At 57.9% G+C, this 14,893-nt stretch overlaps 1 protein-coding gene across 1 annotated transcript in view; it reads left to right on the top strand.

Moving 5' to 3' along the window:
- The first annotated feature begins 8,406 nt into the window (after nt 1–8,406).
- The window catches only part of SLC35B2 (solute carrier family 35 member B2), a 16,607-nt gene continuing 10,120 nt past the window's right edge, over nt 8,407–14,893 (top strand). Inside the window, exon 1 of the mRNA XM_066595219.1 lies at nt 8,407–8,511. Coding sequence (XP_066451316.1) covers nt 8,489–8,511 — 23 coding nt within the window. The 5' untranslated portion in view covers nt 8,407–8,488. The remainder of the gene's footprint in view (nt 8,512–14,893) is intronic.

Below are 14,893 nucleotides of genomic sequence, written 5' to 3'. Positions count from 1 at the left end.
CGTCATATCGCTCAGACTGGGCAGGAACATGCGGTATGGTGAAATACTCCATGATGTGAAAAGTGTGTTAATTGGACAAGCAACATCGATGTTGCTATTGGCCGCTGTTGCGTGATGTAGTTGTTCTAATTAGTCCATCCCAAACGGACCGGATGGAAGTCCTGACTCGGCCATTGGTCAGAGCGGAGAGTAACCAGCCGCATCGGATCTGCATCTCTTCAATGGAGGTCCAGACCACAAGCCTGGCCAAGAATGACCAGTGATAAAACTACCGTCTGGTATATCTAAGGAATGGCCGTACTAAGAGGCTTGGTGTTGGGCGGAGGCATCCATAAGGTGCTTTTCCATCACAATCCCCTGAGGTCTGACACCTCCGAAGTAATAAGGCATTGGCCGCACTACTGTAGGCTAGAGAATCCTCACCAGCATCGTCTGCAAGGGATTTCCTTAGTCACAGATTTTGGTGATTCTACGAAACGTTGCCCTAGGCGTCCCATCAGCGTGGTCCGTGAAGGGCAGCTCTTCTGGGTCTTGTTCCTCATGATCTGCTGCCTGGACTGGGAGAGATGTGGGTATTCTCATGACCTGCCACTAGGGGGCTCTGTCAGTGTAGCATCCTTCGGAAAGAGTGAGTACGTAGATCATATAGGGGACGGGAGGTGGAGGACCATAACCTCCGATTACCAGAACCGCTGAGAGATTGGCAAACGATTGCTCGGATGCCGCTCACATCCATACAACGGGCGTGCTGGAGATAACCGAGTACTTAAACTCCAATACTTTTTGTGCCCCCATTGAAATTAATGGAGGGTCGGCTACGAATGCATCAGGTAACGGGACCCCCATTTTGTCAATCCTTGGTGGTCTTGCGAATGCCCCATGTGAATGCAGTGGTGATGCACAGCTCCAGTCGCTTCTATGAGATGGAGGGCGATCGATCCGTTCGGCAATCCTCCTTCCCATACAAGTGCATGGCGTGGTGGCCGCAGCGGTCGGACCTGCAGCGATCAGACATTTGTCTTTAAAGCGAACCTGTCACCAGATTAATGCTGCCCAAAACATGGGCAGTACGATCTTTGGCCAGGTATGTAAATGCGCCCGGGTATATTTGGTTCGTTTGACTTGGTCGGAGCTCTGAGTCATTGGAACGGACCGCGGCGGCCTCTCCTGACCTGCAACATCTACCATGACAGCTCTTCTGCCTGCTAGTGTATAGGGAGAGAGCTGTCAGTGTAGATGTTGCTGGCAAGTGAGGTCGCCACGGTCCGTCCCCATGACTCAGAGTTTCTACCGAGTCAAACCTCAAAGTATGTTAATTCTGAAATGGCACAATGTTTCGAAATAAAACCTATGCGGCTGTAGTGTACATACCTGGCCCTGGTCCATGGTTCGGCCAGTGTACATACCTGGCGCAGATCCATGGTTCGGCCAGTGTACATAACTGGCGCACATCCATGGTTCGGGCAGTGTACATACCTGGCCCTGGTCCATGGTTCGGGCAGTGTACACACCTGGCCCTGGTCCATGGTTCGGGCAGTGTACATACCTGGCGTAGGTCCATGGTTCGGGCAGTGTACACACCTGGCACAGGTCCATGGTTCGGGCAGTGTACACACCTGGCGCAGGTCCATGGTTCGGGCAGTGTACACACCTGGTGCAGGTCCATGGTTCGGGCAGTGTACACACCTGGCGCAGGTCCATGGTTCGGGCAGTGTACACACCTGGCGCAGGTCCATGGTTCGGGCAGTGTACACACTTGCGCAGGTCCATGGTTCGGGCAGTGTACACACCTGGCGCAGGTCCATGGTTCGGCCAGTGTACATACCTGGCGCAGATTGATTGTTCGGGCAGTGTACACACCTGGCGCAGGTCCATGGTTCGGGCAGTATACATACCTGGCGCAGGTCCATGGTTCGGGCAGTATACATACCTGGCGCAGTTCTATGGTTCGGGCAGCGTTCCTACCTGACGCAGGTCCATGGTTTGGGCAGTGTACATATGTGGCGCAGGTCCATGGTTTGGGCAGTGTACATACGTGGCGCAGGTCCATGGTTTGGGCAGTGTACATACGTGGCATAGGTCCATGGTTCGGGCAGTGTACATACCTGGTGGGTTCCATGATTCGGCCAGTGTACACACCTGGCGCAGTTCCATGGTTCGGGCAGTGTACATACCTGGCACAGGTCTATAGTTCAGGCAGTGTACATACCTGGCCCTGTGCCATGGTTCGGACAGCGTACACACCTGACGCAGGTCCATGGTTTGGGCAGTGTACATACCTGGTGCAGTTCCATGGTTTGGGCAGTGTACATGCCTGGCGCAGATCCATAGTTCAGGCAGTGTACATATCTGGTGCCTTTCCATGGTTCGGCCAGTGTACATACCTGGCGCAGATTGATGGTTCGAGCAGTGTGCATATCTGGTGCAGTTTCATGGTTCGGCCAGTGTACATACCTGGCGCAGATTGATGGTTCGGACAGTGTACATATCTGGTGCAGGTCCATGGTTCGGCCAGTGTACATATCTGGTGCAGGTCCATGGTTCAGCCAGTGTACATAACTGGTGCAGATCCATGGTTCGGGCAGTGTACATACCTGGCGCAGATCCATGGTTCGGCCAGTGTACATACCTGGCGCAGATCCATGGTTCGGCCAGTGTACATACCTGGCGCAGATCCATGGTTCGGCCAGTGTACATACCTGGCGCAGATCCATGGTTCGGCCAGTGTACATACCTGGCGCAGATCCATGGTTCGGCCAGTGTACATACCTGGCGCAGATCCATGGTTCGGCCAGTGTACATACCTGGCGCAGATCCATGGTTCGGCCAGTGTACATACCTGGCGCAGATCCATGGTTCGGCCAGTGTACATACCTGGCGCAGATCCATGGTTCGGCCAGTGTACATACCTGGCGCAGATCCATGGTTCGGCCAGTGTACATACCTGGCGCAGGTCTATAGTTCAGGCAGTGTACACACCTAACGCAGGTCCATGGTTTGGCAGTGTACATACCTAGTGCAGGTCCATGGTTTGGGCAGTGTACATACCTGGTGCAGTTCCATGGTTCGGGCAATGTACATACCTGGTGGGTTCCATGATTCGGCCAGTGTACACACCTGGCGCAGTTCCATGGTTCAGGCAGTGTACATACCTGGCACAGGTCTATAGTTCGGGCAGTGTACATACCTGGCCCTGTGCCATGGTTCGGACAGCGTACACACCTGACGCAGGTCCATGGTTTGGGCAGTGTACATACCTGGTGCAGTTCCATGGTTCGGCCAGTGTACATACCTGGCGCAGATTGATGGTTCGGGCAGTGTACATATCTGGTGCAGGTCCATGGTTCGGCCAGTGTACATAACTGGTGCAGGTCCATGGTTCGGCCAGTGTACATAACTGGTGCAGATCCATGGTTCGGGCAGTGTGCATAACTGGTGCAGATCCATGGTTCGGGCAGTGTGCATATCTGGTGCAGTTCCATGGTTCGGGTAGTGTACATACCTGGTGCAGTTCCATGGTTCGGGCAGTGTACATACCTGGTGCAGATCCATAGATCAAGCAGTGTACATACCTGGTACAGTTCCATGGTTCGGCCAGTGTACAAACCAGGCGCAGATCCATGGTTCGGCCAGTGTACAAACCAGGCGCAGATCCATGGTTCGGCCAGTGGACATACCTGGCGCAGATCCATGGTTCGGCCAGTGGACATACCTGGCGCAGATCCATGGTTCGGCCAGTGGACATACCTGGCGCAGATCCATGGTTCGGCCAGTGGACATACCTGGCGCAGATCCATGGTTCGGCCAGTGGACATACCTGGCGCCGATCCATGGTTCGGCCAGTGGACATACCTGGCGCAGATCCATGGTTCGGCCAGTGGACATACCTGGCGCAGATCCATGGTTCGGCCAGTGGACATACCTGGCGCAGATCCATGGTTCGGCCAGTGGACATACCTGGCGCAGATCCATGGTTCGGCCAGTGGACATACCTGGCGCAGATCCATGGTTCGGCCAGTGGACATACCTGGCGCAGATCCATGGTTCGGCCAGTGGACATACCTGGCGCAGATCCATGGTTCGGCCAGTGGACATACCTGGCGCAGATCCATGGTTCGGCCAGTGGACATACCTGGCGCAGATCCATGGTTCGGCCAGTGGACATACCTGGCGCAGATCCATGGTTCGGCCAGTGGACATACCTGGCGCAGATCCATGGTTCGGCCAGTGGACATACCTGGCGCAGATCCATGGTTCGGCCAGTGGACATACCTGGCGCAGATCCATGGTTCGGCCAGTGGACATACCTGGCGCAGATCCATGGTTCGGCCAGTGGACATACCTGGCGCAGATCCATGGTTCGGCCAGTGGACATACCTGGCGCAGATCCATGGTTCGGCCAGTGGACATACCTGGCGCAGATCCATGGTTCGGCCAGTGGACATACCTGGCGCAGATCCATGGTTCGGCCAGTGGACATACCTGGCGCAGATCCATGGTTCGGCCAGTGGACATACCTGGCGCAGATCCATGGTTCGGCCAGTGGACATACCTGGCGCAGATCCATGGTTCGGCCAGTGGACATACCTGGCGCAGATCCATGGTTCGGCCAGTGGACACACCTGGCGCAGATCCATGGTTCGGCCAGTGGACACACCTGGCGCAGATCCATGGTTCGGCCAGTGGACACACCTGGCGCAGATCCATGGTTCGGCCAGTGGACACACCTGGCGCAGATCCATGGTTCGGCCAGTGGACACACCTGGCGCAGATCCATGGTTCGGCCAGTGGACACACCTGGCGCAGATCCATGGTTCGGCCAGTGGACACACCTGGCGCAGATCCATGGTTCGGCCAGTGTGCATATCTGGTGCAGTTCCATGGTTCGGGTAGTGTACATACCTGGCGCAGTTCCATGGTTCGGACAGTGTACATACCTGGCGCAGATCCATGGTTCGGCCAGTGTACATAACTGGTGCACATCCATGGTTCGGCCAGTGTACATAACTGGTGCACATCCATGGTTCGGCCAGTGTACATAACTGGTGCACATCCATGGTTCGGCCAGTGTACATAACTGGTGCACATCCATGGTTCGGCCAGTGTACATAACTGGTGCACATCCATGGTTCGGCCAGTGTACATAACTGGTGCACATCCATGGTTCGGACACTGGCCAAACCATGGATGTGCACCAGTTATGTACACTGGCCGAACCATGGATGTGCACCAGATATGTACACTGGCCGAACCATGGATGTGCACCAGTTATGTACACTGGCCGAACCATGGATGTGCACCAGTTATGTACACTGGCCGAACCATGGATGTGCACCAGTTATGTACACTGGCCGAACCATGGATGTGCACCAGTTATGTACACTGGCCGAACCATGGATGTGCACCAGTTATGTACACTGGCCGAACCATGGATGTGCACCAGTTATGTACACTGGCCGAACCATGGATGTGCACCAGTTATGTACACTGGCCGAACCATGGATGTGCACCAGTTATGTACACTGGCCGAACCATGGATGTGCACCAGTTATGTACACTGGCCGAACCATGGATGTGCACCAGTTATGTACACTGGCCGAACCATGGATGTGCACCAGTTATGTACACTGGCCGAACCATGGATGTGCACCAGTTATGTACACTGGCCGAACCATGGATGTGCACCATTTATGTACACTGGCCGAACCATGGATGTGCACCAGTTATGTACACTGGCCGAACCATGGATGTGCACCAGTTATGTACACTGGCCGAACCATGGATGTGCACCAGGTATGTACACTGGCCGAACCATGGATGTGCACCAGGTATGTACACTGGCCGAACCATGGATGTGCACCAGGTATGTACACTGCCTGATCTATGGATCTGCACCAGGTATGTACACTGTCCGAACCATGGAACTGCGCCAGGTATGCACACTACCCGAACCATGGATCTGCTCCAGTTATGCACACTGGCCGAACCATGGATGTGCTCCAGTTATGCACACTGGCCGAACCATGGATGTGCACCAGTTATGTACACTGGCCGAACCATGGATGTGCACCAGGTATGTACACTGGCCGAACCATGGATGTGCACCAGGTATGTACACTGGCCGAACCATGGATGTGCACCAGGTATGTACACTGCCTGATCTATGGATCTGCACCAGGTATGTACACTGTCCGAACCATGGAACTGCGCCAGATATGCACACTCGCCGAACCATGGATGTGCTCCAGTTATGCACACTGGCCGAACCATGGATGTGCTCCAGTTATGCACACTGGCCGAACCATGGATGTGCACCAGTTATGTACACTGGCCGAACCATGGATGTGCACCAGTTATGTACACTGGCCGAACCATGGATGTGCACCAGTTATGTACACTGCCTGAACTATAGACCTGCGCCAGGTATGTACACTGGCCGAACCATGGATGTGCGCCAGGTATGTACACTGCCCGAACTATAGACCTGCGCCAGGTATGTACACTGCCCAAACCATGGTTCGGCCAGTGTACATACCTCGCGCAGATCCATGGTTCGGCCAGTGTACATACCTCGCGCAGATCTATAGTTTGGGCAGTATGAACCTGGTGACAGCTTCCTTTTAATGCTAAAACGCCTTCATTAACAGTAGAATTAGTTGCGGGATTCTCCTGGAGACCATGCCGGATGTTGCAGACATGTTCTGGATCAGCGTTCCCATCAGAGAAGAACACCAAGATGTCATCTTCCCAATAAGCATCTGGAATAAACCGCCATTCTTACTACATCTGATTCTCAGAGTGTTTGCTGTACTTTTGGTTTGTGCCTGGTCATGGTCCTCGCACCATACTTTATAAGCAGGAGGGGTAGTGCTGCCACTTGGTCTTTCTACTCTGCCCTGGTAAACTAAAATGCAGACATCTAGAAGATCATGATGTCGATGAATTCCTTGAAGATAGCTGGGGCATTACAAAGACCAAAGGGCATTGCTAGGGTGGCTGCTTGTGGCAGACAGTGCCCCCTATCTCCTCCAGTCACAGTCAGCGCATGGTCTCCTGCAGTAGACGCCACATCACCTCTCCTGGTGCTATAAGGTGAGCGCACACAGCCAACTTTTAGTTTGACCCGTACTTGTTCTACTCAACTTTCCCATCTTCTCCACTCCTGATCTCAACTTCTTTATTGGTGACGTCAAATATGTCTGCTGCCTGCCATGACGCCGGGCCTGTTATATAATTCCACAAGAACTCATCCTGTCCCAACATCGGCTGTTTCACAAGCTTGCTACTCTGGTACAGCGCTACGGCTACCCTCCACAACACTGGGACTACTAATGACCTAGAGGGGTCTTGCAGCAAAGACCAGGTCCCAATTGGTGGGGATAAGCAGTGAATACCAGGGAGCCAAACTGTCTTGTGGCGCGGGGGGTTCCACAACCGCTGTTTTGACAGACATAACTAGAAACTTGAAGTGCCCGTCACAAGTATGGGTGGCTTTATATGGGACGACTATCTCTCCCGTACGGTCACACTGGAGTGATAGTCCTTCAGCGGGCGGAGATCTCTTCCGGGTGGCCGCCTCCATTCACAGCGAACAGGCAGTTGTTGATAGATGAACGACTGCCTGATTACAACGAGCGAGAAGTCGCTCACCAGTCACTCCGTTTTAGTGAGCTGAAACGTGACTACGACTAATGAGCGATTTCGTGCGTGGTACGATTTCGGGTAACGGGTCGGCCATTGCTGAGAATTGATGGTTTGAGCTATTTTCCAGCTGGTAGCTGGCCCGCGTAAAGCTGCCCTGTTAAAACTCGTCTTCCAGTTGTAGGCCGGCTTCACACGGGTGTTTACGTTTTTTTGGTCGCCTTAGTGCAGTGTCTTTGCGCTATAAATAATGCCTATTAGCGCACGTATTGGCGTATTTTACTGTATTTTTTTCTGCACTGACTTAAATGGTTAATTAGTGTAATGGGTCCCAGACGCGTTCTTTTTCCAGCGGAATTACGCAGTGCTTCACGCATGTCTTTGCTTATTGCGTGCACATTTGCGCTACCCCCCCCCTTCCCCCATTGACTTCTATGGCGACCTTTGGTGCGAAAAATATGTTCTTTTTTTTTTTTGCGCACAGTAAATACGGAAATGTGACGAAGCCGCAGAAATCAATGGGCTCTCTGCGGATCGTGCGCACAAATACGCCGTGTGACGCCGTCCTTCAGGGCCGCTTGGTGATCATGGCCGCCCCTGGCAGAGCTCACAGGACACAGCATGACTTTAGTCAGAAGAAACAATCATTCAGGATGTGTGATGATGGAGTCTGCAGCTCTGGAGGCTCCAGTCACATAATGAGGGAGAAGGAAGGCCTGGATGCCGCACTGACTCCTCCTCGCCGCCAGGTGTCACTGTGCTGCGGGGCGGAGACTCGAGATAAGCGGCCGGGATAGCGGTTGTAGCCGGGAGAGCCGAGTCGTGTTCTGCCCGCGGTACCGGAGACATGAGGAGCGCCGCCCGCAGCCGGTAAGTGTCCCCCGTGGTTGCGTCATACCGTTAGTGCACGTCAGCACAGTGTGAGGCCGGAGACCGCAGAGCTGACACTCTACCTGGAGAACGCCCCCCCCTGTAGACTCACCTTGTCATATAGTGTGTCACCTCCTTTGCATCCCCCCCATTGTGTATTATTCCCTCTGAGTCCCCCACCACCCCCCCCCCCCCCCCCCGTAGTGTATTATCCCGTCTGTGCCCTCCCTGTAGTGGTTTACCTTCTGTCGCCCCCCCCCCCCAACATATTGCCCCCTTAGTATATTATACTATGTGTCTGTCCCCCCTCCCCCCCCCCCCCTGTTGCATATTATCGTGTTTATTCTGCGTCCCCCCCCCCGTAGCGTATTATCCTCTGCGTCGCCCCCCCCTGTAGCGTATTATCCTCTGCGTCGCCCCCCCCCGTAGCGTATTATCCTCTGCGTCGCCCCCCCCCCCCCCGTAGCGTATTATCCTCTGCGTCGCCCCCCCCCCCCCGTAGCGTATTATCCTCTGCGTCGCTCCCCCCCCCCCCCCGTAGCGTATTATCCTCTGCGTCGCCCCCCCCCCCCCCCCGTAGCGTATTATCCTCTGCGTCGCGCCCCCCCCGTAGCGTATTATCCTCTGCGTCGCCCCCCCCGTTGCGTATTATCCTCTGCGTCGCCCCCCCCCCCCCCCCCGTTGCGTATTATCCTCTGCGTCGCCCCCCCCCCGTAGCGTATTATCCTCTGCGTCGCCCCCCCCGTAGCGTATTATCCTCTGCGTCGCCCCCCCCCCCCCCGTAGCGTATCATCCTCTGCGTCGCCCCCCCCCCCCCCCGTAGCGTATTATCCTCTGCGTCGCCCCCCCCCCCCCGTAGCGTATTATCCTCTGCGTCGCCCCCCCCCCCCGTAGCGTATTATCCTCTGCGTCGCCCCCCCCCCCGTAGCGTATTATCCTCTGCGTCGCCCCCCCCCCCGTAGCGTATTATCCTCTGCGTCGCCCCCCCCCCCCCCCGTAGCGTATTATCCTCTGCGTCGCCCCCCCCCCGTAGCGTATTATCCTCTGCGTCGCCCCCCCCCCCTGTAGTGTATTATCCTCTGCGTCGCCCCCCCCCCGTAGCGTATTATCCTCTGCGTCGCCCCCCCCCCGTAGCGTATTATCCTCTGCGTCGCCCCCCCCGTAGCGTATTATCCTCTGCGTCGCCCCCCCCGTAGCGTATTATCCTCTGCGTCGCCCCCCCCGTAGCGTATTATCCTCTGCGTCGCCCCCCCCCCCGCCCCCGTAGCGTATTATCCTCTGCGTCGCCCCCCCCCCGCCCCCGTAGCGTATTATCCTCTGCGTCGCCCCCCCCCCCGCCCCCGTAGCGTATTATCCTCTGCGTCGCCCCCCCCCCCCCCCCCGCCCCAGTAGCGTATTATCCTCTGCGTCGCCCCCCCCCCCCGCCCCAGTAGCGTATTATCCTCTGCGTCGCCCCCCCCCCCCGCCCCAGTAGCGTATTATCCTCTGCGTCGCCCCCCCACCCCCGTAGCGTATTATCCTCTGCGTCGCCCCCCCACCCCCGTAGCGTATTATCCTCTGCGTCGCCCCCCCCCCCCGTAGCGTATTATCCTCTGCGTCGCCCCCCCCCCCCCGTAGCGTATTATCCTCTGCGTCGCCCCCCCCCCGTAGCGTATTATCCTCTGCGTCGCCCCCCCCCGTAGCGTATTATCCTCTGCGTCGCCCCCCCGTAGCGTATTATCCTCTGCGTCGCCCCCCCCCCCCCCCCGTAGCGTATTATCCTCTGCGTCGCCCCCCCCCCCGTAGCGTATTATCCTCTGCGTCGCCCCCCCCCCGTAGCGTATTATCCTCTGCGTCGCCCCCCCCCCCCCGTAGCGTATTATCCTCTGCGTCGCCCCCCCCCCCCCGTAGCGTATTATCCTCTGCGTCGCTCCCCCCCCCCCCGTAGCGTATTATCCTCTGCGTCGCCCCCCCCCCCCCGTAGCGTATTATCCTCTGCGTCGCGCCCCCCCCGTAGCGTATTATCCTCTGCGTCGCCCCCCCCCGTTGCGTATTATCCTCTGCGTCGCCCCCCCCCCCCGTTGCGTATTATCCTCTGCGTCGCCCCCCCCCCGTAGCGTATTATCCTCTGCGTCGCCCCCCCCGTAGCGTATTATCCTCTGCGTCGCCCCCCCCCCCCCGTAGCGTATCATCCTCTGCGTCGCCCCCCCCCCCCCCCCGTAGCGTATTATCCTCTGCGTCGCCCCCCCCCCCCCGTAGCGTATTATCCTCTGCGTCGCCCCCCCCCCCGTAGCGTATTATCCTCTGCGTCGCCCCCCCCCCCCGTAGCGTATTATCCTCTGCGTCGCCCCCCCCCCCCGTAGCGTATTATCCTCTGCGTCGCCCCCCCCCCCCGTAGCGTATTATCCTCTGCGTCGCCCCCCCCCCGTAGCGTATTATCCTCTGCGTCGCCCCCCCCCCTGTAGTGTATTATCCTCTGCGTCGCCCCCCCCCCGTAGCGTATTATCCTCTGCGTCGCCCCCCCCCCGTAGCGTATTATCCTCTGCGTCGCCCCCCCCGTAGCGTATTATCCTCTGCGTCGCCCCCCCCGTAGCGTATTATCCTCTGCGTCGCCCCCCCCCCCCCCCGCCCCCGTAGCGTATTATCCTCTGCGTCGCCCCCCCCCCGCCCCCGTAGCGTATTATCCTCTGCGTCGCCCCCCCCCCCCGCCCCCGTAGCGTATTATCCTCTGCGTCGCCCCCCCCCCCCCGCCCCAGTAGCGTATTATCCTCTGCGTCGCCCCCCCCCCCCCCGCCCCAGTAGCGTATTATCCTCTGCGTCGCCCCCCCCCCCCCGCCCCAGTAGCGTATTATCCTCTGCGTCGCCCCCCCCCCCGCCCCAGTAGCGTATTATCCTCTGCGTCGCCCCCCCCCCCCCCGTAGCGTATTATCCTCTGCGTCGCCCCCCCCCCGTAGCGTATTATCCTCTGCGTCGCCCCCCCACCCCCGTAGCGTATTATCCTCTGCGTCGCCCCCCACCCCCGTAGCGTATTATCCTCTGCGTCGCCCCCCCCCCCCCGTAGCGTATTATCCTCTGCGTCGCCCCCCCCCCCGTAGCGTATTATCCTCTGCGTCGCCCCCCCCCCGTAGCGTATTATCCTCTGCGTCGCCCCCCCCCGTAGCGTATTATCCTCTGCGTCGCCCCCCCCGTAGCGTATTATCCTCTGCGTCGCCCCCCCCCCCGTAGCGTATTATCCTCTGCGTCGCCCCCCCCCCCGTAGCGTATTATCCTCTGCGTCGCCCCCCCCCCGTAGCGTATTATCCTCTGCGTCGCCCCCCCCCCCCCCCCGTAGCGTATTATCCTCTGCGTCGCCCCCCCCGTAGCGTATTATCCTCTGCGTCGCCCCCCCCCCCCGTAGCGTATTATCCTCTGCGTCGCCCCCCCCCCCGTAGCGTATTATCCTCTGCGTCGCCCCCCCCCCGTAGCGTATTATCCTCTGCGTCGCCCCCCCCGTAGCGTATTATCCTCTGCGTCGCCCCCCCCCCCCGTAGCGTATTATCCTCTGCGTCGCCCCCCCCCCCCGCCCCCGTAGCGTATTATCCTCTGCGTCGCCCCCCCCCCCGCCCCCGTAGCGTATTATCCTCTGCGTCGCCCCCCCCCCCCCCGCCCCAGTAGCGTATTATCCTCTGCGTCGCCCCCCCCCCCCCCGCCCCAGTAGCGTATTATCCTCTGCGTCGCCCCCCCCCCCCCCCCGCCCCAGTAGCGTATTATCCTCTGCGTCGCCCCCCCCCCCCGCCCAGTAGCGTATTATCCTCTGCGTCGCCCCCCCCCCGCCCCAGTAGCGTATTATCCTCTGCGTCGCCCCCCCCCCCCCCCCCCCCCGTAGCGTATTATCCTCTGCGTCGCCCCCCCCCCGTAGCGTATTATCCTCTGCGTCGCCCCCCCACCCCCGTAGCGTATTATCCTCTGCGTCGCCCCCCCCCCGTAGCGTATTATCCTCTGCGTCGCCCCCCCCCCCCGTAGCGTATTATCCTCTGCGTCGCCCCCCCCCCCCGTAGCGTATTATCCTCTGCGTCGCCCCCCCCCGTAGCGTATTATCCTCTGCGTCGCCCCCCCCCGTAGCGTATTATCCTCTGCGTCGCCCCCCCCCGTAGCGTATTATCCTCTGCGTCGCCCCCCCCGTAGCGTATTATCCTCTGCGTCGCCCCCCCCCCGTAGCGTATTATCCTCTGCGCCCCCGTCCCCCCGTAGCGTATTATCCTCTGCGCCCCCGTCCCCCCGTAGCGTATTATCCTCTGCGCCCCCCGTCCCCCCGTAGCGTATTATCCTCTGCGCCCCCCGTCCCCCCGTAGCGTATTATCCTCTGCGCCCCCCGTCCCCCCGTAGCGTATTATCCTCTGCGCCCCCCCTTTCCCGTAACGTATAATCCTCTGCATCGCCCCCATAGTGTATGATCCTGTGCGTCACCTCTGCGACCCATCCATAGCGTATTATTCTGTGTCCAGCCTGTAGTGTATTATCCCCTCTGCTTCCCCCCCGGCGTATTATCCTCTGTGGGCCCCCCCTCTCCCTGTAGCGTTTTATCCAATGTGTGTCCCCCCCCCCCCCCCCTGGTAGCGTATTATCCCCTCTGCGTGCATTCCCTGTAGCGTATTATCCCCCCTGCATTCCTTCCCGGTTAATACGGTGTCCCTTCTTCGCCCCCCCCCCCCCCCACACACACACACACACACTCCCGTAGCGTATTGTCCCCTCCGTGCCCACCCCCTTGGAGTGTATGCTCTCACCCCGTAGCGTATTATCCTCTCTGTTATACCCCACCACCACCAACACACACAGCGTTGTGTATTCCACTACTGGAGGGGGGACAAAGGATATTATCCCCTCTACGTCCGCTGTGTCCCCCCTCCCCACGACACAGTGTATTATCCTTCTTGTATATGTCTACCCCTGTAGTGTATTATCCTCTATTTGTTTCCCATAGCATGTTATCCTGTGTTCCACGCCCCCCCCCCTTAGAATTTTACTCTCTACATGCCCCCCACCCCATTAAGTATTCTCCTGTCCCGTCCCCCGTCCCCTCCTCCCTGTAGTGTATCATCCTCTCTGTATGCCCCCCACTAGTATGGTTCTACTTTCTCTTTGCCCCCCATGGCATATTCTCTCTTTATGTCTGCCCCCCCAATAGTGTATTCTCCTCTGTGTGTCCCCCCCACCCCTCTTTGTGTTATCCTGCCTGTTTCCCCTCTACCCGAGGGCATTATTCTTTCTGTGCATCTCCCCAATAGTCTTACCCCCCCCCCCATACTGTCACCCCCCCCTTCAGTGCATCACCACCTTCTAGGTACCCACTCTCCCTACTTGTATCCCCCCCCCCCCCCAAATGACTGATGCCCCTGGGGTCTGTAGTTTTGCCCCGTGTAGTCCCTGAACTCCTCGGGTTAAGTAGTTTTGCTGTTACTTCCTTTCCCCTGTAATATTGCCCCTTCTCCCCTCAGTGTTGAGCGCCCCAGTGTGGCCGTGCACAATACACGTCTGTGTGTCCAGTGTTCGGCCTCCCCCTCCCCTGCCAGGAATGAATTTGGGGAGGGGGCCGAGTCTCAATCTGTCTTTTCTTTGCCGTCTCTCCTCCAGCGCACAGACCAGTTCCCTGCACACAGACCCGCCATTGTGACCTGTGCAGGCTCCACCGAGGGCTAAACCAACAGTCCCTGGGGCATCTGTACAGGAGGGCTGTAACCCCCGCAGTGCCGCTGGCCCGGGGCTGTAACCCCCGCAGTGCCGCTGGCCCGGGGCTGTAACCCCCGCAGTGCCGCTGGCCCGGGGCTGTAACCCCCGCAGTGCCGCTGGCCCGCACACTACTCCCATCATCCGCCACTGCACACAGAGCAGGACCACTACTACTGCTCGCCGTCCGTATAAAGCCAGGTGTGAGCAGCGGCGCTGTACGTCACGTGCCGGATAGTAACGCGGTCACCGTAACCGTTGCCTGCCATTAGCCACTTGTTGAGGCGTAACGAAGAACTGTCCTGGTACAATGCCTGGAAGTAGTCCTGTGCCCAGGATGCCCCCACCCACATCCTGCCATCTCCGTGTTTACTTTCTAAGGTGTGAGACACAACGATGCCAGCGTCACATCATATGATAGAACAACCTGCCACTGGGCTCCCAGCAAGTTACTTGTTATAACTGAGGATGTATGTACTTTGTCCATAGGGGGCAGTATTATAGTAGTTATATTCTTGTACATAGGGGGCAGTATTATAGTAGTTATATTCTTGTACATAGGGGGCAGTATTATAGTAGTTATATTCTTGTACATAGGGGGCAGTATTATAGTAGTTATATTCTTGTACATAGGGGCAGTATTACAGTAGTTATATTCTTGTACATAGGGGGCAGTATTATAGTAGTTATATTCTTA

Source organism: Eleutherodactylus coqui, chromosome 3 (assembly GCF_035609145.1).
Source record: "Eleutherodactylus coqui strain aEleCoq1 chromosome 3, aEleCoq1.hap1, whole genome shotgun sequence".
NCBI lineage: Eukaryota > Metazoa > Chordata > Amphibia > Anura > Eleutherodactylidae > Eleutherodactylus > Eleutherodactylus coqui.
Note: the sequence above shows the minus strand (reverse complement) of the source record. Positions and strands in the feature narration are given on the sequence as shown.